This window comes from Somniosus microcephalus, chromosome 5, assembly GCF_052327205.1.
Source record: "Somniosus microcephalus isolate GS21.2 chromosome 5, FLI_Smic_1.0, whole genome shotgun sequence".
Classification (NCBI taxonomy): domain Eukaryota; kingdom Metazoa; phylum Chordata; class Chondrichthyes; order Squaliformes; family Somniosidae; genus Somniosus; species Somniosus microcephalus.
In genome coordinates, this window is record NC_140991.1 from 280,109,413 (window position 1) to 280,136,793 (window position 27,381).

The 27,381-nt window shown below is 46.1% G+C and overlaps 1 protein-coding gene across 2 annotated transcripts in view; it reads right to left on the reverse strand.

The window, feature by feature from the left end:
• Positions 1–27,381, reverse strand: part of LOC147117760 (genetic suppressor element 1-like) — a 193,530-nt gene that overhangs the window by 52,564 nt on the left and 113,585 nt on the right. For both annotated transcript variants that reach the window (XM_085989008.1, XM_085989009.1), the window contains 5 exons: positions 13,776–13,939; positions 6,068–6,277; positions 5,497–5,685; positions 3,483–3,847; positions 2,155–2,431 (listed from right to left, as the gene is read on the reverse strand). In XM_085989008.1, the coding sequence (XP_085845134.1) occupies positions 2,155–2,431; positions 3,483–3,847; positions 5,497–5,685; positions 6,068–6,277; positions 13,776–13,939 (1,205 nt within the window). The remainder of the gene's footprint in view (positions 1–2,154; positions 2,432–3,482; positions 3,848–5,496; positions 5,686–6,067; positions 6,278–13,775; positions 13,940–27,381) is intronic.

A 27,381-nucleotide genomic window follows, 5' to 3' on the forward strand; every position in this document is an offset into this window, starting at 1 on the left:
ACTTTTTTCATAACAACATGCCCTCAAAAACCCTCGGCACCGCCGGACACTCCAGCTAGTCACTTAAAAATCTTACGCCTGGTTAAATGCTTTTATATCAGCATAAAAACATAAAAGCATAAAAGATTAAAAAAGTAAAAAAATATTTCTTTTTCACTCATTTATAATTTTAAAATACTTTTAAAAAAAGGTAAGTTTATTTTTAGCCCCGTAAAAAGCTTAAATTTTTTTCAAAAAATTAAATTTTTGTTTAAAATATTAAATTTAATGTAATTTTAACTAATTTTAAAAACGTGATTTAAAAAAAAATGTATTTAATGTTTTGATGTGTTTTTTGAGCGATCCCCATTCATACTTTTGACAGGTCTAAGCTGAGAGACCTGTCAAAAGTGTGAAGGGGGATTCCCTTCTTCCATTGGTTCCCCATGGCCCACGTGATCCCAGGGACGCCTGCGAACAGCCTGCCCCCCCTGGGATACCTGGGCCTCTGCGCATTTCATAGAGCAGAGGCCCAGGATCGGAAATGTCCGGACCTCCGGAGCCCTCAGGTAAGGGCGTAGGTTTTTTCCAGATCGGAGGCCTCCGCACGCAGGAAGCCACCAATCGGAAAATACGAGCCCTTGTCTGATTGCCTTTGAGAAGCAATCTGCAGCCATTTTTCTCATTGAGACAAACTACAAAACAGTGGCAGAAATGGAAGTGAATTATTGTCTGTGCCTCCAGAATATTAGAACATTGTTTGAAAATCAGCCCACTTACACAGGGAATTGTTTCATTTTGTAAGTTTTGCTGCATGTTACAAAAGCAACATGTGCTTCACAAGGGAAAATTAATTCCATGGTGTGTGAACCAAGATTAGTCACAAACATGAGATTTACTTTTCCAGATAATGAGCTTTAATTAAGTAAAGTTTAATTAAATTGTTGAAACTTTCAAGATTTAATTACAGTATGTTACCATGCGGAAATTGCCAAATAGAAATGAATAACTTTATCATGTAGAACTATATTTATAATCAGCAAGTAAGTTTCGATCTCTGAGTCCCCACTGCAGGAAATGGAGTATTCAAATATGAACTACTCTTCATTCTTCAAATTAAGTGATCCCCCATGTACCGTGAGTAGTAATCTGAAGACAGGGTAGCTTCCCTCCTCCAGGGAAATATTCTCTTTATAACATCATCCCATCACGGGACATTCCCCATGGTTCATATTTTGTCCTCAAGCCGTCTCTTTTCTGATTTACAGCTTTCTAATTGCCCATAATTCATTTAGAAAATGGGATGTAGCTATGATCTCTGCTGGATCTAGGTCTGAGGTCCAAATTTAGCAAGGCTGGATAATAGGAAAGGATTTTGGGGACCCAGTATATTATGGCGTTCTCCTTCCATCCTAGGATTGGTGTGAAAACGTCTGTCACCTGATATTTTACACAGTTTGAGTAATATGTTTTCTTGATAACATAATAATTCAAATTACCTGTGGTTGTAAGGAAATGGATGCTTAGCCCTTCCTGGCTAATAATTGGCCATAAGTTGGAGAATAAAGTTCCATTTACAGCAGAGTCAGAGAGTTGAGTCTCTAACATGTCCCATACAGCTAATTAGCGTTTATCAGACCTTGCCCTCTTCCTTAATTTTTCAACGTGCAAGGGGGTGAGAGGAAAGGTGGTGAAGCAAATAGTACTTTCCTCATTCAGCAAGTTGACAAGTTTTCAGTGACTAAGGTCTTGAAATCCTCTAACAAGTGGTAATTATGGGGTAGAGCACACCCAAATTTCTGACTTGCGCTACCACCAGACTAAGCTCGCTACCAGCAGTATGGACTTGGAAAATAGTCCGTACTAAATATTGCCCCCACCAGCTGAAACCGGGCATGGTACTGTAGAAACTCCCTCCCTCTTTCTCAGGTTTACAGAAGCAATAAGACTTATGCTGGGGATGAGATAAAGAACTGAAAGCAAGACTATGAAGAGCAGGAAAGGAGAAAGAAAAGAAAAAAACATGCATTTATATAATGTAACGGGAAACAGCAGTGTGGTCTTAAAGAGGATGGCATGCTAGACAACACTGGACTTAATGTAGGTACTGCTTGTTCAGGAATAGTCTGAACTCTTTGCTTGTGGAACAGCAGCATCTTTTGTCATGTTACTCACCCGCTTCGGTCTCGTTCCTGCTCTGAGAACTGATGCCCTTGCTCCCTATAAAACTGCTGAAAGTGGTGCTGCCGGAAGTCAACTCCATGTCCTGGTCGTTCCTCCCTCCCCTGTTGCAGATGGCTGTGACGCAGTGCACACTTCCCCTCCACGGATGAAGAATATGAGGAAACGTTTGGGGGGACCCCAAGTCGAGAAGAGGAAGCAGGTAGGGCAACAGGTTCCAGAGGCAATGTTCGAACTTTTCCACTTCCTAGAGGGGGCTCTTTGGCTTTCTCTGGAAAAAAAAAGTTGCCGATCAGAAAGACTATTTTCTGCTTATTAAAAATATAAACACATAAATAACACAATTAATAATGTACCCAGCTTTAGAATTTTGGGCCAAAGATTATATTTAATGATTATTAAATGCAAATCGTACAACAATGGATTTAAACACCACAGGGGTCAAATTGGTCTTGGGTGGTAGCACAAAACGGGTGGTAGCACAAAACAGGTGATAGCAAATCGGTCACCCGCATTACATCCCAACGTGCGAGGTATAAAATGGGCTGCCGGCTCGCTATCATCTGCTTGGCACTCCCTCCCAAGACCACTTTCACCTCCATATTTTTTTATTATGGCCTGTTTAGCTTTTCTTTGTATATTTGAAAACTAGGCTACTTCTGATCTTAGAGGATGAATGCCCAACTCGTTTGGCTGATATTCCTTTGCCTGCTACTTTAACGCAAGGCTTTCAATGGAAATGTAAATCATGTGGTTTCTATAACGGGCAGGCAATCAATGGCAGTTTTATGCCTTGGTGGCAAGTAGAAGACCAACCCCATTGTGCCTGACTTCGTTGCCTATTTTATGTGGGCAAGCTTAGTGTATAGTGCATTCTTTGTGAGAAAATTGGGGAATCGTGCTAACACTCACTATCATGCTATAGATTTTCATGTTTAATTTAAGCTCATGCACAGTTTGTGTAAGGCTAATTAAGGCTAACGTTTTAAGAAGCTCATGTGTTGCGCTAATCCCCTTTGCTAGGACTTATCCTGGCAGCTGCAAGATATACCCTTCTGTGTTTAAAGGTGTATTGTCTTCATATCCAAGTGTTTGGAAAACCTGTTTCTTGTTTGGGGACAAGGTAGGGTAGGAGAGATGCAGGCGACTTTTTTCACAGACAAGTGATGTGCTCATGCATTTTTTATGTGATTTATTTCATTTTTCTGTTTGTATTTAGTTGGAAAAGGTTTTTTGAATAGTTTTTATGAAGGTGGTAGCACTTTAATGGGCCAGATTTATCTGTTTAAGTAAATAAGTGGCAGAAAATTTTGAGACAATACCTGGTTGAGTAGATGGAATAATATGCCATGTGTTTGCGTGTTCATCATTCCTTTGAATAGGCTGGAACTGTTCCATTGCAGAGATGAAATCCTTCCACCCTTCCAAACGTCTCTTTCCTGTTTCATTGATCAGAATTGCATTCTTCTCTGCCCCATATTCAATCTCGAGCTCTTTTTCCTGCTTCATTTCTTTCCTTCGTTTAATCTCTTTCTCCCATTCCATTTCTTGCTGTTTTTCTCTCTTCCTGCCCTGTTCTGTTATCACTTCTGGCTCCCTTTCTCGAGGAGTCCCTCGTTCCCAATCCTTTTCTTTTTCGTGTTCATGTTCCTTATCTCGTTGTCTCACCTCATCATCTATTTGCAACCTGCGGTGACAAAAATAAGCCACAAGTATTTTTTTTTCCCCTCCTGCTATTTTTTTCTTCCCTCTTTTAAAGTTCCTCCCAACATATGCCATTCATCAACTGAGAAGGATGGTGGATGCCTTGTTCCTAGGCCAATATCACTGCAAGTGGATGTTAGGAGATGCTGAGCTGCAGTCACTTATCCTTTGTAGTTCCATCCTTCCCATTTTAGAATTTTTAGGATGTTCAGAAGGCAATTGACAAGTTCCTCATGTAAGGCCATTAAGAAGGTTAAGGTTCTTGGAATAGGTTCTAGTCCATACAGATGGATTGAAAATTAGCTTTGCAACAGAAGCCAGAGAGTAGTGATAAGTGGAAGATGATTTGCCTGGGGAAAAGTAGCCAGTTGTGCTTCCCAAGGATGTGTTCTAGGACCCCGCTGGTCACAATATTTGTGAATGATAATAGGGCATTTAAATAGAATTTGCTGATGTCACAAGGCTATGTTGACAGGTAATGAGCAGAAAGGAGACTGATTACCTTCATGTAGATGGGTGAGATACAGCAGATGGATTTTAATTTGAACAAATATAATGTAATGCATATAAAAATAGTAAATTTTGTGTAACTTGAAAGCCTCCCATTTTGTGATAGGCTGGAATAAACACTAAGTCAGGTAAATTCGGCCCCACAGGTACTCAAGCAAGTAACTCCCCTTAAAGGGGCAGCATCACTAATATTTCCAGGGAGGGTGGTCTAAAATAACAGACTAAATTACAATGGTAAAATCAGGAAAGATCAAAACAAAAATTCCATGTGGTGCACACTGGTCACGAAAGTTATCCTTGGTGGTAGGCATTGCAGGTTTGTGCCCATCGGATCACCCAAGAATCTTTTATTCTTTTCCTTGTCTATTAGCTGGGACAGAAAAGGAAAAGGATATTAATTATACCTTAAAAGTATCTAGCTAATGTGATGCAGTTGTTAAGAAAGAAAACTGGGCATTCCGATACATATTGGATTCCAAGTTCTAATAATATACAAGTCACTGATGAGGCAAGTCTGGAGTATGATGTGCAGTTTTGGTCACCCTATCTCAAAAGGACTATCGATTGGATAGAGTTCAGGCGCTAACGATTTCAAACTTTTGAAAAATTCACCGTTTGCGCTCCACTTCCTTCTTGGAGCGCAATCGACAGCAGGCAGGGTGGAGACTTCAGCAGTGCTGCACACTGGGCCGTGCAGCGCTGCCATGTTCAAAGGTTCCTTCCCTCCCTTAAAGGGAAGGGCCGTCGCTGCAGGCTCTGCAATATAAAAAGTACCTACCTGGACCACCAAGGCAGCCGCGATCCCGCGCGGTCAGCCCGGCTCTCAAGGAGGAAGTCAATTTCGGGTCTGGGGCGATGCGCACGGCGATGACGTCACGATCTCTGTGCGAAGGAGATCGGGGCGCAACGCCATAGCGCTGCCGTAAAACTCCCGCTGAATATGGCGGGAATTGATGTCAGCACTGCACCCGGTCGCAAAGCCATTTGCGCCTCGGTAGTGCCCTCCGGGGGAGCTAACGGGAGGTGCAAAGGCACCCAATTTCACCCCCACATAAACTATTTAAAAAAAATGTTGCAATTGTTGATATTCCAAAAGGTGTATATGCTTTGCTCACTACTGACCTTCCTGCTGTAAGGACCGACAAATGATCTGAGTGTAAGCCGGAGAGTGAAGGGTGAGCTATGCCCGGTGGCTGTCTCATCCCAGCGAGGGCGAGGTGCATATTGGCAGCTTGGAGAGGTGGAAGAGTACCAGGCTGTGGAATGTGAAAGAATGGCGCTCGAAGTGACAGGACATAAGGGTCATCCATTCTGTAAATTAAACACACACAGATTACTCAAACTCTTTCCAACGATTACAAGCATTCATTGTGAGCAGCTGTTTTTCATTAACGCACTCTTATTACTAGCCAGCTATGTTGAGTAGATCATTATGGATACCAGACCTAACACAAGGATATCATGCTATCCAAAAGATATTTACAAATCAAACCCAATTCTAAGATGGCGCTGCATGCTATAATAGTATTTCCTGGATTGCATGGTTCAAATGCTTAAATCAAGTTATAAATACATATAGGAAAAGGCCATCTTATTTGTCTAATGGAACCACTGGAGGTTGATTTGAACTTTCTATTCAGTTTAGTACACACGCCAAACCAACATTTTTATCGTGTCATACCAAGATACTAACCTGTATGTTGGATGTTGATAAGGAAGATGGGATAGGAAGGCAGGATGGTAGTAAGCTGCAGATGCAGCAGCTGTTGGGGAATCCAATCCTAGCGAAGGCAGGGAAGGCAATGTCCGGATTTCATCTCGTCCATGATATGGACGGAAGCCTGCGAGGAAATCATCTGATCTGCTGCTGGAAGATACCAAGTGTGGAACTGGTCTCTGTAAACTGTAAATTTATAGCCTGTCAGGAAATATATTCTGTTGAAGCTGAGAATTCAGATACAGTTACTAAACTAAAGAGACAATACTATTCAAATCTACATTTGCCACAACATTATACGGTCTGAATGTTTCTCTTTTGAAAGATCTCTGGCCTAGAAATTCAGTCGCGTTTGCGCCCACTTATTGGCTATAGAGTGGTTTGCGCAGGAAGTTTTTTAGCGGCCGAAATTCAGTTGGTCCCTAACATCGGCGTTAGCCGGTAGCGCTGCGCCGGCACCGATGACGTCATCGGTGTGCGCAGCGCCCCGGTTCCAATGCTATTCCGTGCCGATGGCCAAATTCAGTTGCGGCCGCCTCGCCCGTAGCGGCCGCAAACAGCGTTTGAAAAACGGTGCCTTGCAGCTCCGAGAGGCCGGCGCATAAAGGTGGAGGGGCGGCCGGCCGCTTTCCCGGCGGCCGCCTGGCCGCACCTCCCTCCCCGGACTCCTGCACCACCCCCCCGCGGCATTGGTGTCTGACTCCCGCGAGCCCGGCACTTCTCCGTGGTGCCGGGCTCATTTGCCGGGGGAATCCAGCGGCGAACTCACGGCTGCAGGCAGCTCCTCCTTAAGAGAAGGAGGAGGCCTGCAGTACCCCAGCCTGCCGCACCGCATCGGGTGCCGCAGCGGCAGCTGGACGCCTGAAACTGACTTTCATCGCCCCAAACGAGGCGGCCAAACCCTGCAATAGCGCCCGCCTCCGTCTTGGGGCGGCGCAACTGAATTTCAGGTGGGCGCTACGGGAATCCGGGCGAGCGCAAAATTTCGGGCACTAAAGACCTGGCACGGCGATACCGAATTTTTAGCCCGCTGTCTCTTCAGTGTCTGTAACACACATATCCAATAATAAGAATTCTTATAGATAGATCACTTAGCTCTCCCATACGGGTGGCATTCATTCCAATGGTATATTGATATTTGGAACTTGAACTCTTTTTTAAGATGAGAGACATAAAGCTTATGTAATGAGACAGGGTTAATTAGTAATATTATAGTAAAGGATCCTCCAGGGAACAATGATCATAATATGACAGAAAATTTCATATTAAATTTGAGAGTGATCTAGTTAAGTCTGAAACTAGGTTCTTAAATTTAAACAAAACTAATTACGGAGGTATGATGGATGAGTTGGCTTAGGTAGATTTGGGAAATTTGATTAAAAGGTATGACGATAGATAAGCAATGGCAAACATTTAAAGAAATAATTCATAATTCTCAACGTATATACATTCCCTTCAGGAATAAAAACTCCACTGGAAAAGTGGTATAGCCATGACTAACTAGAGATGTTAAGGATAGTATTAGATTAAAAGAGGCTTACAATGTTGCCAAAAAGAGTAGTAAGCCTGAGGATTGGGAAAAGATGACCAAGAAATTGATAATGAGGGAGAATAAAGAATATGAGTGTAAACTAGCAAGAAATATAAAAAAAATTGTAAGAGCTTTTACAAGCATGTTAGAAGGAAGAGATTAGTGAAAGTAAACATAGGTCCCTTAGGTTCAGAGACAGGAGAAATTATAATGGGGAATAAGAAAATGGCAAAGACGTTCAACAAATATTTTGTGTCTGTCTTCACAGTAGAAGACACAAAGAACATATCGGAAATTGTGGGGAACCAAGGGTCAAATGTGAGTGGGGAATTTAAAGTAATTAATATTAGTGTAAAGAAAAAGTACTGGAGAAATTAATGGGACTAAAACCAAACAAATCTCTTGGACCTGATGGCCTGCACCCTAGGGTTTAAAAAAAAAGTGGCTGCAGAGACAGTGGGTGCATTGATTGTGATCTTCCAGAGTTCCCTAGATTCTAGAACAATTCTGTGGATTGGAAGGTAGCAAATATAACCCCACTGTTCAAGGAAGGAGGGAATGAGAAACCAGGGAACTTTAGGCCAGTTAGCCTGGCATCAGTAGTAGGGAAAATGCTAGAACCTATTAAGGACATGGCAACAGTGCACTTGCAAAATCACAATATGATTAGGCAGAGTCAACATGGTTTGATGAAAGGGAAATTGTGTTTGAGATTTTTGAGAGTGTAACCAGCAGGGTAGATAAGGAGGAACCAGTGGATGTAGTATATTTGGATTTTCAAAAAGCATTCGAGAAGGAGCCACACAAGAGGTTGTTACACAAGATTATGGCTCGTGGGATTGGGGGTAATTTTTTTCTTTATTCGTTCCGGGATGCGGGCGTTGCTGGCAAGGCCAGAATTTATTGCCCATCCCTAATTGCCCTTGAGAAGGTGGTGCTGAGCCGCCTTCTTGAACCGCTGCAGTCCTTGTGGTGAAGGTACTCCCACAATGCTGTTAGGGAGGGAGTTCCAGGAGTTTGACCCAGCGACGATGAACGGCGATATATTTCCAAGTCAGGATGGTTTGTACCTTGGAGGGGGACTTGCAGATGATGGTGTTCCCATGCACCTGCGGTCGAGTTTGGGAGTTTGGGAGGTGCTGTCGAAGAAGCCTTGGCGAGTTGCTGCAGTGCATCTTGTAGATGGTACACACTGCAGCCACGGTGCACCGGTGGTGGAGCCAGTGAATGTTTAAGGTAATGGATGGGTGCCAATCAAGCAGGCTGCTTTGTCCTGGATGTTGTCGAGCTTTTTGAGTGTTTTTGGAGCTGCACTTATCTAGGCAAGTGGAGAGTATTCCATCACACTCCTGACTTGTGCCATTGTCCCCCACCATCAACATCCTGGGGGTCACCATTGACCAGAAACTTAACTGGACCAGCCACATAAATACTGTGGCTACAAGAGCAGGTCAGAGGCTGGGTATTCTGCAGCGAGTGTCTCACCTCCTGATTCCCCAAAGCCTTTACACCATCTACAAGGTACAAGTCAGGAGTGTGATGGGCACTTGCACCGCTTGATGGTTTGAATTCAAACCCATGATCTAGAGGTGAAAGAACAGCACTGCAGCTTATCCATGTTCCTGGGTTAACAAAAATTTGAAATCTTAGTGCGTGGATGTGGCTTTTAAGATAATTTGCAAAAGAACCAGGGGGAGATGAGAATTCCCAGGCGCTAATGTTTTTCAACTTTAAAAAAATTCAGTTTTGCGCTCCAGAAACGAAATGGAGCACTAAATTAAGTTCCATTTCCTTCCTGGAGCGCAACAGGCAGCAGGCGGGGTACAATGGGCCGTGCAGCACTGCCGCGTTGGAAGGCTCCTTCCCTCCCTTAAAAGGAAGGGCCATCGCTGCAGGCTCTGCAAGAGGCAAAACTTACCTGGTCCCCGACGGCATCCGCAATCCGGCCTGATCAGCCCGATGCACTGCAGCAGAGTGCCGTGCTGATTGATCGCTGGCAAAGAAAATGGAAAAAAAACTGAAAGTGTCTTTGAGAAATGTTTCTACTTACCTCGGCCACTTCGCCTTTAAGTATCGCCCCCGAAGCGTTCGGCCTCCCGGTGAACGCCTCCTGCAGCTGCCGGTGTTTTCGCCCGGCGACGCTGCAGCGGGCGGAACTGAAGTTTGGGTCTAGGGCGCTACCGGGGCAATGCGCACGGCGATGGCATCACGATCTCCGGGTGAAGGAGATCGGGGCGCAACGCCATACCACCGCCGCAAACCTCCCGCCGAATATAGCGGGAGTCGATCTTCTCGCCGCACCCGGTCGGTAAGTGCTTAGCGCCTCATTATCGCCCCCCTAGAGGTGATAACGGGAGGCGCTAAGGTGCCCAATTTCTAGCCCTAAGATTCTAAGGAATTTGTACCCATTTTAACCGTGCAGTTAATATGTACACGAATTAAAGCTCTATCATTGGAAATATTGTTGCAGAGGAAGTGTAGGTGTAATGGAATGGCCAAATGTGATTTAAAGGGGATCTTTCATCAGATTTTATGATCAAATAGAAAGTTCAGTTTGTTAGGAAACTGACTTCACAACATTTTTATTGGACGAACCAAAAAGAATTAAAGACAAATGCAAATTTACGCTTGACACACTTTTCTTACTCATTAAACTCTACCCTCCACTTCAGGAGAGGTTTAATTTCAGTTCTGTGCTCATAACTCCATTAGCAGTACAGAATTCTAAATGATTCATTTATAAACGGCTCGTCAATCTGACTAACTATATAGTTTGCCCTCGTGTATACATCACTTGCTGTTTTATCGTAACTGCAATATCAGCTTCATGGCTTCCTCCCAATGATCTACAGTACAATTTCAGCAAAGGCCAGGATTTTGAGCGTGTACCTTTTTGCTCTGCTATAACCAAGCTACTGGCAGGGAACTTTACCAGCTGGGAGTGTGCATTAGAAATTCTGGCCATGATTTCCTGACCGTTTAGATTAATGGTTTGTAAACCATGAGCAGTACGTGCCTGAATTTCCAATATGTGCTCCCGGTGGGCGAGTCTCCCCACCAGCAATGTGAAGTCGGAAAATTACCCAGATATACATAAATTGTAATGGATAATTAGCAGATAAACCAAAGTTTAGTTGACGTTTTAAACTAAGAGCAATAATTCAGGAAATTCACTCTCACAAGACCATAAAGTTCACAAGGTGTTAAGTTCTTGTTGATATTCTAATGCTGTCATGATTAGGAGAGTAAGCAATAGCTTAAAACATTTCTTTGGTGTTCCTGGCACAGAGCTTTATGACTGGCAGTACATATCGCAAATTTAGACATGCGGCCCCACAATTAACGGTTGTAAAATCATGGGGTGTGAACCCTAATTACAATGTGCACCTCTGGCAGGCCGGGCTGTGCACTGGTAATGCTGAAGATGAAAATCTCTCTCAAGGCTGTTAAATTTTGGACAATAGGCTTTAAAAGTGGATGATTAACCAATATCAACCTGAAACGTTAACTCTCGCTCTCTCCACAGATGCTGCCTGACCTGCTGAGTGTTTCCAGCATTTTCTGTTTTCATGTCTTAAAGGTGGGTAGTTTTGTAGTAGTGATACATGCTGCCTAATCTAAAGTGATACATACAAGCCAATCAGTAGTGAAACACACTGGCCAATAAGTAGTGATACATACTGGCCAATCAATAGTGATACATGACATGAATTAATCATTCATGAAAGAAAGACTGATGAAATAATACTGAGCAGCCTGCGGGTGGCGCTGTCCAGGGAGAGTATAAATACTCGGGCACGGGCCCAGCTTGCGCAGGACATTCTTAACAGGAACTAGTGAAGGACACAACTAGACCTCCATGTTGTAAAACAGTTGATTACAGCTTTGTTTAACGCTTAGACCAAGTGCCTAGTAGTTTTCTTACGTCAATACACACTGGCCAATCAGTAGTGATACATACTGGGCAATAAGTAGTGATACATACTGGCCAATCAGTAGTGAAACATATTGGCCAATCATTAGTGAAACATACTGGCCAATCAGTAGTGACGCATATTGGCCAATCAGTAGTGATAAATACTGGTTAATCATCCACTTTTAAAGTCTCTTGTACAAAATTTAACAATGTGCCTTTTTTAAAGATTGATTTGTTGATGAAAACGATCATTACATCTGACATGGCATATTGCGGAATATACCGGATTTTAACTGGGTCGCTGGGTGCAGTGGGAAGGTACCTAGCTGACAGGCGGAAGAGAAGGTTGGTAGGGGCTCGCAACACCTTGGATCTCAAGTCAGTACACTCTGCCAGCTGGCGACCATGCATCCTGCCGCGGAGGCCATGGAGGTGTCTGCAGTAGCCTGCTCGTAATTTCTATCAAAACATTGCAAAATGCAACGGCTACAACAAAAATATCAAATACATTACTTACTGGCAGAGAATTCTCAAACCAGTCCAATTAAACTATGAACAGATACGCTTCTTTGGAGGAGAACCACGCTTGCCATATGTTTTGCCCTATTTTGACAAGCAGATTATAAAAATTGCTGTGTTAGGGGAATAATTAGGCAAATCCTGAATAGATAGTATTGTGCTCCTATGAGCAGCACTGCCACTGAGACTGTGTAGCTCCTGAGTTTTTGTTTATGAATCAATTTGCTTGTGTTTAAAACACTTCTGCACCATTTCCAGCACTGCCGGTAGTTGAATCACAGCTATCCCTTTGGAATTCCACAACCAGATGTCTGACAACAGCAGCTCAAAAGGAACAATTGAGACCCAGCCGACTATAGCATCATAAAATGATATAGCACTATAACTCAGAGTGATAAAGCAGTGAACCATTGTTATAAGGTGAGGAACGAAAGAGCACAGAAAGTGCTATTTGCCCACCTAGCTCCATTTCATCCACAGACTGTATTCTAGTTGATCTATCATGGGCTTTGAAATTACGCTGCGGAATAAAAATCAACTCCCTGGACTTTATTCCATTTGTCAGTCGCCCCTCTTCCCTGCCTTACAGCCACCTTTAATGTGGGTGTCATTAACTCACGCGCGCTTGAATGCAAACATGAGTAAATTTGCATGTTCTCTGTTAACTGCTGCTCAACAGGTGTTTAACAAACAGCAGGTAAGTGCGGGCACAGGTAATAAACTGGTTAATTTCCAGGTACAACTTTAGGAGTACAGGCAGAAATTAGCAACAACTCTGTTAGTGCTGGCGCATAAAATTGATGCAGCGAGCACTAATGCACAGAGGAATTCTATCTGTAACTTATCGAGTCATGTCATGCATCTTGGTAAGCAACACACTACGAGGTTAAAGATCAAAATGAAAAGCCAGGATGTTTTATTGTGAATTTTACTTCACATTGTAGATTTTGTTTGTTGCGATGGGTGGATTCAGTACTGGCTGATGAATGTGCATCAAGGCTCAGTTTGGGCTCAGTTGCTTATCAATCACTGCGGGATAATGCTTTTGATGTCTTTTTCTGTCTCAATTTCCGCCCTCTGGCACAGGAATGGAAACAAAGGAAAGGCAGAGTGGAAGGCTGCGGCAGGTAGAGTACCAAGAAGTAAGCAAAGCTGGTGCGGGAGGGAGGCGGGGCAGGGGGGAGGAGGGGGTGACCAGAGTTTAAAGTTTAAAAGGTTGCCATTCCTAACTATGCATATGCATAAGTCACATGCTACAGTACACGACCTCGAAGCCTCCACGAATAAATCAATGATGATTATTGTACTGGCGTGGTGTAAAATTTTAATATAGTAACAAAAATACAGATTATCATGCTACACAATATAAAAATCAATCATATTGGGGGGAAAAACTTAGTTGAGGGAAAAGAATTGATTAAAATATATTACATTTAATAATACTTAGACATTGTAAGACTTGTGGTAGTGAGACGTTGGGGCTGAAATTCCTCTGTGCATTAACTGTAACTACAGTACACAATATCTAAGCCTCCACAAATAAATCTAACAAATAAATCTAACGCACCACGTTAGATTTCTGGGTGCGCTATTTTAAATGGGTTGACAACTTCACAAAAAATAGTACAGGGAGAAATTTCAACTTTCTAATTCTGCAGTTGTTGAAGAAAAAGTCAGTGTTCTGGTGACCAATATAATCAGGATACATAAAGACTTACTTGATGGTTGAATATGGTGACTCTTGGATGGAGTGACTGGATAGATAGAAAGCAGGATGTGAGGAAGCAAGGTGTGTGGGCACTGGTGGCTTGTCCTTTTTTAGCAGAGACTCTGTGGAAAGTGGGTGGTCGCGACTTCTGGATCTCAGGGTGCTGTCTGAGGGCTAAGGAGAGAGAATGTAATTATTGTTAGTTGTCTAAATCCTTAACTCCAGCATCTGCTCTAAACACCAAGAAGGAAGAATGTGTCATTTCACATACAATTAAACAATTACAGTTTGATTGGAGAGGTAATGGAGAAATACTCATTTGCATATTTGCATGCCGCTGCTTTCCTAATTAATCTTTCTCTCCGTTAGCAGCCCTGCTGCAGCTGGCCTCTGTCTGTTTAGATCTGTGTTGCTTTCTCACTCCAGGGAGCTAATTTTGTGTAATTTGCAACAGAGGAAAACTGCATTAGTGGCGAAAAGAGTGCCACAAATTCAGTTTAGTTGCGTGCACAGTGCGACAAAATCAGATTAATGCCATGCACAGTGTCACAGAGTGTAGTGCCATAAATCCAGTTTAGTGCCACATTTAAAGCCACGAAGACAGTTTCATATAAACACACCGTAAATGCATTTTACACATGCACTATTTGTGCTCAGGTATTTTGAAGGAGGTGACTGAATGAAAGAAGGAATAATAAATTATATTCTGTTGCCACCTTTGTCTGTTCCACTATGGGAACATTAAATTCATGATTTCTGCAGTCTAGTCACTGCACTACGGTACCTGATTTTTATGGAAAGTAATTTATGAAATTGGATTTGTGAAATTTGGTCTTGTCCACGCACTACAAAAATCATGTTGCCTACTCAGTAGCAAAGACACACAGGGACAGGAATACCATAAATGAAAGTCTATATTCAATCTTAGCAGATGTTGGGCTCAATGACATTGATCCCAGTGGCTGCCATGAATGACCTAAATCCCATTAAAAAATAATCAGAAAGGTGAAGTGATGATACAAAGAGACAGAAGGGAGAATTACAACTTCCTCTGTCCAGCAGAAACTGGGCAAAACGGGACTTAAATTGGAAGCAGTGTACTTACCGCTCGATTCCCACCAAGTAGCTATTTTAACATCGCTGGTTTTTTTTCCGGTGGCTATGATGGCCGCCTGACTCAAGCGGGGGCCTCATATATTTATGCAAATCAGGGTCCTAACACATTGATAGGACTCCAATGCAATTTTAATGGCCTACTGAGTGAGGCATCCACTGTGAGAAAGCAGCAGAGGGTAAGGTAGGGTAAGTGTTAATGGCCAGGATTTTACTCTCGCTGACAGCTGCCTAAATACTTTTTGCGGGCTTGTCAGCGGAGATTTCCTTCAATCCAACGTCTTTTCCAGAGCAGCACCCTCTACATGGAATCTGTGGCATCTGTGAACAGGGAAAGCAACAGCGAGGCTCTTCAACCAATTAGATTGAAGAATCTTCACTGAGACATGCAGAGTCCAAACCAGGAAGTATAAAGCAGGAAATATAAATTAGATTTAAATGATGTACAGAAAGCAAAATAAAGATTGGGAAATTCAGATGGGATTAAAGGAGAAAGATAAAAGATACAGACAGAAAAAGTAAAAAAAAACTTCATTTTGATTTAAAAAAAACTCCAACACAAATTTTCTTCTGAGGGAATGAGGCTCCACACTTGTAAAATTATTTTTTCAGGACCAGAGAAGTTGTTCAGCAGTAATTATCACATATTATGTCATTAAAACCTCACTTACTCACAGAATGCTCCAACCCTAACTTTTTCAGCCGTTTTTAGTGCGGAACTAGTGGACAAATACAGCAAGCTCATGCCGTTAAAGTCATTTCAATGCCGAGTATATCAGCGAGGGCTGCAACAGTGCACTCTGTGGAGGAGCAGGATATCTCTGACAGCAACTTCTGGATTTCCACATTTAACTGCACCTGTGCCTACTCCAGAAGTTGCTGTCAGATTTCTTCCATTATATGGGTGCGTGCTGATAGCCTCGCCGTTATTCTTATCGCAAATTCTGGGTCATTGTTTTCTTTGTGTGGCCAGGAGGACCCTGCTCACATCTTTCTACACACATTGAAGGTAATTTTCATAGAATCATATAAATTTACAGCACAGAAGGAGACCATTCGGCCCATCTTGTCCATGCCGGCCGACAAAGAGCTATCTAGTCTAATCCCACTTTCCAGCTCTTGGTCCGTAGCCTTGTAGGTTACAGTACTTCAAGTGTATATACAAGTACTTTTTAAATGTGATGAGGGTTTCTGCTTCTACCACCCTTTCAGGCAGCACGTTCCAGACCCCCACCACCCTCTGGGTGAAAAAATGTCTCCTCAAATCCCCGCTAAACCTCCTACCAATTACTTTAAAACTATGCCTCCTGGTTATCGACCCCTCTACTAAGGGAAATAGGTCCTTCCTATCCACTCTATCTAATTTTATACAGCTCAATTAGGTCTCCCCTCAGCCTCCTCTGTTCCAAAGAAAACTTTGGGTTTTGACTTTGGGTGTTAGTGTAAAATGGGCAATATCAATTCAGTCACCCAGTATATATCTCTCCATCAATCAGGAGAGATGTATAACAAGTGGTTGAATAGCTATCGGCCATTTACACTATTGCCAAAAGTCAAAATTACCCACAATGTGACAGGATGTAAATGACTATATTGGGGAGTGCTCACTCTGCTGCATGCAGATTCTAAAAGGGCTATAATGAGATGTAAAACACTGCATGTTGGGGCTCGCTTACATCACTCTAGATGTGTTGTGACATGGCAAATAAATCAGTGCATGTCGGCACTAACATCGATCAAGTTCCATTCTCCTCAAAATTACACTCCAGGTATGTGCCTACAATTTATTGCACCTGTTGTTAATGGAAAGCTTGATTTTGTCGCAAAATCCGTAACAACTTGCTGGAGTCCTTCTGCGGTTGGTGGTTTTGGAAACTATTTAAAGTATGCTAACAATCAAATTACAGGAAACTTTCTGATATCCGGCACTGACGGGACCGAGCTGGTGCCGTAACATCAAAAGTGCCGGACATACCAGAGTTAATGTTTAAACATACGGAACTGAGAAGCTCCGTGTGAATCAACAAACCCTGTTGCTTAGCAACAGCTTCAAAACAGTCGGCTGCAGCTGCAAGCGTCTGTAGCTGTAGCTGTTGCTATAGCTACAGACCTTGCAGTGCTTGACTGGGAAAAAAAAAGCAACGAGAACTAAAAAAACATATAGAAAACGGCTCCTGATTTTTGCCGTTAGATCGAGTATTCTGGACATATAACCTCCGGATAAACCAAAGTTTCCTGTACAGAGAACCAGCGCAATCACGTCCATGATAGATGTTGGTATAACAAACAAATATTCACTGATAAAATATTCTCAATACATTGCAAGTTTGCATAATGTGATTGCTTGCCTTTTAACCACGAATCGCTACTCCTAAGCCAACAAACCACATTTCAGTTTTTATTTTCTGCCGTCTTTACATGTTGTTGCTCCTTTTGATTCATGCGTCTCTTTCTAATTTATGTTAGGCTTACATACTTATTTATTCAGTCTTGATAAATCATCCTGCTAACTTCTGACCCATCTTGTTAACCTATTCTTTTGCTTTTGTCACAACACTCTCTTGCAATACGGTCATAAAAATAAATATTTGGTCAGCAAGTGGCATAGCTCCATATTAAGCTGTATTTGTATGCAAGTCAATAAGTGTTTGGAGCATGTTATAAATTTGCCACCAGTGTAGGAAACAAGCATTAGGATAAATTCAACCTTAGATTCAGAATCAGAGGTTCCAAACTTCACACCTTCTGATTCTAAATTTCACACAATACGCTATACTATTTTGAATACTTGCGAGAAAGGAAACTGCTTTTTCACTGGTCACCAGCAACTCATAGGCATCTCAATCAGCCCAAGTGTCTTGCCCGGTTTCTCCACTAGATGACCAGAGCTAGGACACATCCGCAGTTCCACACCCTCTCGATAGACTGCCAGATATCGAACGCTAAGCAGTGGGCTTCGACTCCTATTCATAGTCAGTGGGTAAAATACTGACAGGATCAGTGCAGAATGGTGCACTATTTGCTCACTGTAATTTCTTGAACTGAAATTTCATAACGTAAGAATTTCCTTATCAAGTACCAATGTCAATGATAATGAGTGTTCATGTCTCTTGGATGTTTTTTATTTTGTTTTCCAACAGAGCGACTGAAAATTCACAGAACATTCTTGATGTTATGGTGATCATGTCAGGAAGACCTTTAGATATCTACTGACTGATGCAACATCCCAGAAATTCGGGTCTCCACGGGTGAGTACGCATGGGGTACTCACCCGTAAGCCCAATGGAAGTGCCGGTTTCCTGCATGCACTGCGCATGTGCGGGAAACCGGCACTTCCATTCCCCTGAAAGAAGGGGTTCAGAGTTCGAACGCGTGCGCAGGAGAGGCTGCACATGCGCATCGAACTTAGGTTTTTTTTGCAGGTTTTCCCGGGAGGGTAAGTCTCCAGAATTTACACATTTAAAAAGCAGTCGTAAGGCCTGCTTTTTACAAGGTAAGTGGTGAATTAATTAAAATTAAAACATTTTTTCCACAGGTTTATTATTTTTAAATACCTGAAAGAAAGGTAAGTTTATTTTTAGCCCCGTTAGAAAATAAAATTATTTTTTTCAAAAATTTAAATTATTGTTTAAAATAGTTATTTCATGTAATTTATAGTTTATTTTAAAAATGTGATGTTTTTTTAAAATGTATTTGAAGATTTAGTGATGTTTTGGGGCCCGTAGTATTTATAAGTTTTGACAGCTCTTCCTGTCAAACTTATGAATGGAGCATTCCCTGCTCCGATTGGCTCTCCATGGCCCACGTGATCCCAGGGGACGCATCCAACTAACTGCGCCCCTGGGATACGCAAGCACTGCGCGCAGGCAGTTGGAGCAGGCCCAGGATCGCAATTCCACGGGGGCCCACAGCTCAACGGCTGGCGTGCTAGGAAAGTGCAGGTCGGGGGCTTACACCCGCGGGAAGCCCCCGACCCGAATTTCTGGGCCAATAAAACATTTTCTTTTATAGCAATATCACAGTTTTCTGTAGATACGCACTGAGGTATCAAATTCCACAACCTTCACACTTGCAAACATCTACACACTTACAAAGGCGTGTATTTAGAGTTTGTTATTTATTTAATATTTTCCCTCAGTCCTATTGGGGCTGATTTCCATTTTCATGAGTAAAACAGCTTTGCTTTAAGAACCATCTGAATCTCAAGTGCTATTGCATTCAATTATCTGGTGTAAACTCATTTGCATAACTATTCACAACTCTAGGTGCACACTCAGGTGAATCTAAAGACGACACTGTTGGTAGGAGAGAAAAATTGTATCTAAGTCAAATTTAAAGGGATGGGATTAATTATAAGGAAGTCTCATGGGGGTGGGGGTGGGGTGGGGTGAGGGGGTGGTGGTGAGGGGGGTGGTGAGTGTGGGGGTGGGGGTGGGGGTGAGGGGGTGGTGTAGACACAAAGATTTGGAAAGCTTCTGGAGAGCATTAAAAGGAATCTCAACCTACCAACCTTTGCCAAAGCTGCAGCTGCAGGAGATTAAGAAGTGGCAGGCCATGCTGAAAGGAAAGGGATCCCTGTGTATATACATGAGTCTACAGACAAATGATGGCACAGCCAAGCACCTAAATTCCTCTTTGATGGCTGTTGAAGTTGAGGTGCTGCTGCATGAGATGCTTGCAAGGAGGGTTTTCTTTACTCCAGAGTGCCACTGCATTGCGGAGAAGTTTCTGGCCACAGCAGACTGTCCCTGCACTCTACGCTGCATGGTAGCAGCAGGTCTCCTAGCAGCAGATGGCACAGCTTGGCTTCTGCTAATCCAAAAAATTCCCATTGTCATTCCTAGGTAGGTTTTCCAGGGCTGCAGATATGACTGCAAGTGTGACCAGACAGGCAATTCTGGCTGCTTATCACTCTGGCATGTCTACTTTCATGCAATACCATGTGAAGCATGGCATGCTGTGACTGGAGTTGCCCAGATATTCCTATCTTATATCTGTACCCAGGAGCTACCCTTAGGTTTATTAGTAGCATTCCCATCTCTGCGTATTCTCTGTAATGTGTCACTGGCATCTAGTTCAGGTAAGCCTACATTACGTGTAATACACATAGGGGCACCTTTTCCAGCTGTTGGTTTTGGTTCTGCTAGTATAAAATGTGCAAGTGTAGGCCACGAAATTGAGCAGGGAATCCCTTTTTTGGTATCCCCACCCAATTTGCAATTTCTTGTTTCACTTGTCCGCTCAACTTATTCATAGAAAATAGTAGAAGAGGGTAACCACTCATGCAATCACTTCAAAGTTGTGAGCATAACGTTAATAGAACTGTTCATTGATGAATATTGCGCACAAGCAGTTAGTGCAAAGTTGTGTCTGCAGCTTAGCCAACACGAATGGGATCCCCCCTGATGTTGGGAGAAGGTCCATGCAGATTAGTAATACTAAAAGTCCACCTGTGGCCAGACCCAAAATGGCAGTCCTGACCTTGGTGCTGCCGACAGCCACTCTTTACCTTTGCCAAGGACAGCACATGGCAGTCAAAGACACTGAGAAAATTCTCCACTTAGGGCGACTGTTGGTGTTTCTAACAGCACAGGTGATGCTACATTTACTTTGCAGGGTTGTTTCTGATGGTGCTGTTGCCATTAGAGCCTGTAAATCGCACATGAGATAATAATAATAATAATTCAACTTTATTGTCATTGTACAATGCACAACGAAATGTGATCTTGCAAGCTCCCATGAGTCCAGTACAAATAACATTAACATTAAACGTAAATAGCACCGTCCTGGGAGAAGCAAAGCTGCTGCGTCTGTGCGCGCCGCCATTCCATTTTCCACCATTCCTCCTGTCCAACAATCTTCAGCCCAACGCCTGGGCCTGCTCACCAGCCGCCCCTCCCGGGGCTCCTTCCGTGACCTTCTCACCAACTGCCCCTCCTCGGGGCTCCTTCTGTGACCTTCTGCACCTAGTGTCTTCCCTGATGGTCACCCCTCCAGGTACTAAACCAGGCCTGGCTCTAAGCCTTGCCAGTGACCCTGTCCCTAGTCCCAGGAACAGGGCTCAAATTCTAGGGATAATCTCTCTTGCTAATAAAGGAGCAGTTAAAATAAGAAAGAAATTGCATTTATATAGCACCTTTCACAACCTCAGTATGTCCCAAAGCACTTTACAGCCAATGAAGTACTTTTCAACTGTAGTCACAGTTGTAATGTTGGAAACGCAGCAGACAATTTGCACACAACAAGGTCCCACAAACAGCAATGAGATAAATGACCATCATCTGATTTAGTGATGTTGGTTGAGATGTAAATATTGGCCAGGACACCGGGGAGAACTTCCCTACTCTTCTTTGAAATAGAGCCATGGGATCTTTTACATCCACCTGAGAGAGCAGACAGGGCCTTGGTTTAATGTATCATTCGAAAGACGGCACTTCTGACAGCATAGCACTACCTCAGTACTGCACTGGGGTGTCAGCTTAGATTTTGTGCACAAGTCTCTGGAGTGGGACTTGAACACACGACCTTCTGACTCAGAGGTGAAAATGTAAACAAGTCTTACATAATTTACACAGACATGCTTAGTCTCCTAAAATATATAGGCCTAGAAATTGGGTATAGCCTCGCTTGAGGCGTTAGAACTGGCGAAGCGCTAAGTTTATAGCCAGACGAAAGTTATCGCTGCCTGGCGAGATATTGGGTTGCATCGCCCCCAAAGGGGATTGAGGCGCTAATTCAGCCGTTGCACGGTGCTCTTAAGGCGCAAAAGTTCAGGCGCTACCCAATATCGACGCGGACGGGCGCAGCGCAGGTGATCTCAATTACGGGAAACCACGAGACCTCCAGGCGCCGGCTGGCTCTTAAAGGGGTGGGTCAGTCAGCCTGAGCTTCAACACCCAACGCCCTGTAGGCCTCAGATTCGGCGCTCGCCCTTGTCTGGCGGTACAAACTTGTTCAGCATGGAGAAGGTTAGACAGAGAGCAGAGCGCTTCAGCACTGAGGCTCTGGACCACTTGGTGGCTGCAGTTGAACGCCGTCGAGAGGTCCTGTATCCGGATAATGGCAAGAGGCCGAATCAGACGGCTTACCGACGATCTTGGAGGGAGGTTGCTGTGAGGGTCAACTCCAGCAGCATGGCGACCAGGACCCCTGTTCAGTGCGGGAAGAAATTCAACGACCTCACACGGATCGTTAGGGTGAGTGATGGTTTAGCAATCTTCTGATTCCCTCCATCTGCAGCTGACTTCGGGCACCCTGCTGCAATGATGCCCCAATGGCCATCTGTCAGCATGCACCCATGGCCCTTTCTGGGCACACACATGGACAGATGTCTCAAGGCCTCATGTAAGGGCTCTTGCACCATGGGGGGCATGCGATGATCTCTCAAGGCCTCATGTAAGGGCTCTTGCACCATGGGGGGCATGCGATGATCTCTCAAGGCCTCATGTTACAGAACTTCCCCTTCTTTCCCCTGCAGTCCAAACTGGCGATGACCCGAAAGGAGCAGTGTCGAACCGGTGGCGGACCTCCACAAGTGGTCACTCTGACAGATCTGGAGGAGAGAGTGCACCAGATACTTGGAGGACGTCTGTCTGGTCCTGTGACCACTGCATCTGCCGACCCCATTACCGACAACGAGGGTAAGACTCTCACCTTTTTCACCTGTTGCCTTACACTTGGTCCCCCCGCCAGCATGCATCCTCGGTGTGCAGACATGTCAGAGCCTTGCCGCAATCTGGCATGCCTTTCAGCAAAGCTGTCCTTTTGCTAAAGCCACTCTTCCACCTCCCACTTTCAGATGAAGCAGCACCAACTCGGGCTCAACGCGCTGAAGCTGCCAGTGCCAGTGCCACCGGAGGCGAGGACCAGGAGGAATCCGGACCAGCCGTTGCAGAATCCGGGGAGCGGAGACATCTACAGACTGGGGATAGTAGTCCCCTGGAGGGGAGGGGGGGGGGGGGCTCTGAGGATGAACCAGTTGCCGGACCAAGCGGCATGCAGCAACGCACGGGGGATAGGCAAGTTCGGCCACCGTCTCCCCAGAGGGCAAGGCAGGTCGTGATGACTGCTGCACAGAGTGCAGATGAGGTGCGTCGCCTGGCTGAGATGAGCAAGCAGGCCCGGGTCAGACACACGGAGCTGATGGCTGCAGTCGAGAAGATGCCTGAGTCAATAGATTCATTGGCTAAGAGTATGTTGGACTTCGGGGCAACAATGGAGAGGACTCTCCAGGGCTTTCGGGCAACAATGGACAGGACTCTGCAGGTGTTCGGGGCAACAATGGACAGGTCTATCCAGGGCTTCGGGGCAACAATGGACAGGGCTATCCAGGGCTTCAGCCCAACAATGGAGAGGACTGTCCACGGCTTTGAGTCGGCTATGGAAAGGACTGTTCAGGGCTTCGGACAATCCCTGGAAAGGTCTGTGCAGGGCTTGTCCGAGGCAGTGGAGCGGTCGGCACCTGGCTTGTCCGAAGCAATGGGAAGAACTGTCCAGGCCTTCTCCGAAGCACTGGCACCTGGCACACAGGTCCTCACTGTTGCCACGCAGTCACTTGCTGGGCTCCTCCACAGCCAGATTGACGCAACGCGATCTCTCACTGTAGCCACCCTCTCTGCATCAGTTAGGATCACCCCGGGCCTTTCCAGTCCCATACAAGGCCAGCAATCAGTGGAGCATGCAATTGTGGCGGTGATATACCTATCAATTCGTCCAATAAAAGGTGACGAGTTAGGAACGTAACTAAAGGTTTTTATTGACTAAATAACAGAGCCCACCCTCGTGGGTGATCGGGTCCAACAAGGAGGAATACCAGCCAGTCGACTACCTTTATACCTGGGCAGGTAGGTGGAGCCATGGGCGGAGTCGGAGGTGGTCAGCCCAGGTATAACAGCGCGACAAGAGGCGACCTCGTATCGTGATACAACGGTGATAACAATACAACAGTGATAACTATAGTGTAACGATAAAGTGGTTTACCACATTCACCCCTTGTTTAGATTTGAGTCCGGCGGGGTGAAGTGTACTACCAGTTCTGGTATGTCAGTCTGCCCGGAGGCCTCGTAAGCCTCTCCGATCGTCGCAGCGGCGGTGCTGCATTATCCGGTGTTAGTGCTGGTGTCTGCGTGGTCGGCGAAGGCTCGTGGGGTTCCGGCATGCCGTCTACCTGGGCTGGAATTGGGGGGGTGGTGGGGGGGGGTAAAGGTGGTGTCTCCGGAGTGCCCGAGGGTGCGAGGTCTCGTAAGGAGACAGTGTCCTCCCGCCCGTCTGGGTAAGCCACGTAGGCGTACTGGGGGTTGGCGTGCAGGAGGTTCACCCTTTCGACCAGGGGGTCTGTTTTATGGGCCCTCACGTGCTTTCGCAGCAAGACGGGCCCCGGAGAGGTCAGCCAGGTTGGTAGAGTGGTTCCAGTAGTCGACTTCCTGGGGAAAACAAACATTCGTTCATGGGGGGTGGCGTTAACGGCAGTGCAAAGTAGTGACCGGATGGAGTGCAGCGCTGTCGGGAGGACTTCCTGCCAGCGGGAGGTTGGGAGGCCCTTAGACTTTAAGGCTAAGAGGACGGCCTTCCATACCGTCGCGTTCTCTCTTTCCACCTGGCCGTTCCCTTGGGGGTTGTAGCTGGTGGTCCTACTTGCTGCAATACCTCTCGCTAGTAGGAACTGACGGAGTTCCTCGCTCATGAAAGAGGAGCCCCGGTCACTATGTATATAGTTTGGGAACCCGAACAAGGCGAAGAGGTCGTTCAGGCATTTAATGACCGTGGTACTGGTCATGTCTGGGCAGGGGAAGGCAAAGGGGAAACGGGAGTACTCATCAACAATGTTGAGGAAGTACACATTACGGTCAGAGGACGGGAGGGGCCCCTTAAAGTCGATGCTCAGGCGCTCGAAGGGGCGGGTGGCCTTGATCAGGCTTGCTCTGTCCGGCCTAAAGAAGTGCGGTTTGCACTCGGCGCAGGTCTGGCAGTTCCTGGTTATGGTCCTGACCTCCTCGATGGAGTAGGGCAGGTTGCGGGCCTTAATGAAGTGGTAAAGTCTGGTGACCCCGGGGTGGCAGAGGTCGTTGTGGAGGGTCTGAAGTCTATCACTTTGCGCGCTGGCGCATGTAATTCGTGACAGAGCATCGGGGGGTTCGTTCAGCTTACCTGGCCGGTACAAGATATCATAATCGTAGGTGGAGAGCTCGATTCTCCACCTCAAGATCTTGTCATTCTTGATTTTGCCCCTCAGCTTGTTATTAAACATAAAAGCGACCGAACGTTGGTCGGTAAGGAGGGTAAATCGTTTGCCTGCCAGGTAGTGCCTCCAGCGTCGTACCGCCTCCACAATCGCCTGGGCCTCCTTCTCGACCGACGAGTGTCGGATCTCAGGGCCCTGTAGGGTCCTTGAGAAGAAGGCCACCGGTCTCCCCTCCTGGTTAAGGGTGGCGGCTAGGGCGAAGTCGGATGCATCGCTCTCGACTTGGAAGGGGATGGACTCATCCACTGCGTGCATAGTGGCCTTGGCAATGTCTCCCTTAATGAGGGAGAAGGCTGCGCACGCTTCCTCCGTAAGGGGGAAGGATGTGGACTTCATGAGGGGTCTGGCTTTGTCCGCATAATTGGGCACCCATTGGGCATAGTAGGCGAAGAGCCCCAGGGTTCTCTTAAGTGCCTTAGGGCAGTGGGGGAGGGGTAGCTCCATGAGGGGGCGCATTCTTTCGGGGTCGGGGCCGATGAGTCCGTTCTCTACTACACAGCCAAGGATGGCAAGGCGCGAGGTGTTAAACACACATTTCTCCTTATTGTAGGTGAGGTTCAGCCGTTGGGCTGTACGGAGGAATTTCTCCAGATTCACGTCGTGGTCCTGCCGGTCGCGGCCGCAGATGGTGACGTTATCTAGGTAGGGGAATGTGGCCTGCAGTCCGTTCTGGTCAACCATCCGGTCCATCTCCCTTTGGAAGACCGAGACCCCGTTGGTGACACCGAAGGGGACCCTAAGGAAGTGGTATAGGCGCCCATTCGCCTCGAAGGCGGTGTACTGGCGGTCCTCGGGGTGGATAGGGAGTTGGTGGTAGGCCGACTTAAGGTCGATGGTCGAGAATATGCGGTATTGTGCAATCTGATTGACCATGTCAGATATGCGGGGAAGGGGGTATGCGTCCAGCTGGGTGTATCTGTTTATGGTCTGGCTGTAGTCGATGACCAGGCGATTTTTATCGCCGGTCTTAACGACCACGACCTGGGCACGCCAGGGGCTGTTGCTCCCCTCGATGATGCCCTCCTTCAGGAGACGCTGCACCTCAGAGCAAATGAAAGCTCTGTCCCCAGCGCTGTACCGCCTGCTCTTGGTAGCGACGGGTTTGCAGTCGGGGGTGAGGTTAGCGAACAGGGAAGGTGGCGGCACCTTGAGGGTGGATAGGCTGCAGGTGTTACGCGGTGGGCGGTTTAACCTTCGCTGGTTGTCGACTGTGAGTGGGGGGAGGGGTCCACCGTATGCTAGGGTTACACTTTGGAGGTGGGATTGGAAGTCCAGCCCTAGTAGGACGGCAGCGCAGAGCTGGGGGAGGACGAGGAGTTTAAAGTTTTTATACTCTGTACCCTTAACCGACAAGGTCACAGCACAGTAGCCGCTAATGTCCGTGGCGTGGGACCTCGATGCCATCGAGATTCGGTTGCGCGTTGGCAGGACAGGGAGGGAGTAGTGGCTCACCGTGTCTGGGTGGATGAAGCTCTCCGTGCTTCCGCTGTCGAACAGGCAGGTCGTGGCGTGGCCGTTTACTTTGATGTCCATCATCGACTTGGACAGGTGGTGTGGGCGGGCTTGATCCAGAGTGACGGAGGCTAGCGTGTAGGTAAGCGAGTCGTTGTCGTCTGCGGGCGAGGCGGTCGTCGGGTCCGGGGGCCCGGTGGCAGTCGGGCGTGGTGGGTAAAATGGCGTCTCCCACGAGGTAGGACAAAATGGCGGAGAAGATGGCTGCCCCCATAACTCACATGAGGCACTATTGGGGTCGGTTGCCTTGATCAAAGATGGCCGCCCCCATGACTCACGTGTGGGGATACTGGCCTCAGTTGCCGTGAAAGAAGATGGCCGCCCCCACAGTTCACATGAGGCACTGCTGGCCTCTGAAGATCCGCTCCTGCAGGCCTTAGAGAAATGGCCTTTCTTCCTGCAGGTTGTGCAGGTAGAGTTCCTGGCTGGGCAGCGCGACCTCGGGTGCTTCTCCTGGCCGCAAAAGAAGCAGCCGGCGGCCCGATCGCGGGTGCCCGATGTCGGAGCCGGTACCGGGGGTGGCGGGCCCGGTCGGGTCCGGGACGCCGACGCTGAGGTAGGTCCCGGGGGCGGCGCTGCGAAGGGTATTGCGGTAGGGGTCGGGCCCGAGTCCCAGGGTCGCGAGCAGTACCTGGAAAACGCCTCCTGGTCCTGATGGGCCACCTCCAGGGAGAGAGCGAGGGCTTCAGCTTTGTCCAGGTCGAGGTCTTTAGCTTCAAGCAGTCTTTGCCGTGAGTAGTCGGACCGTAGG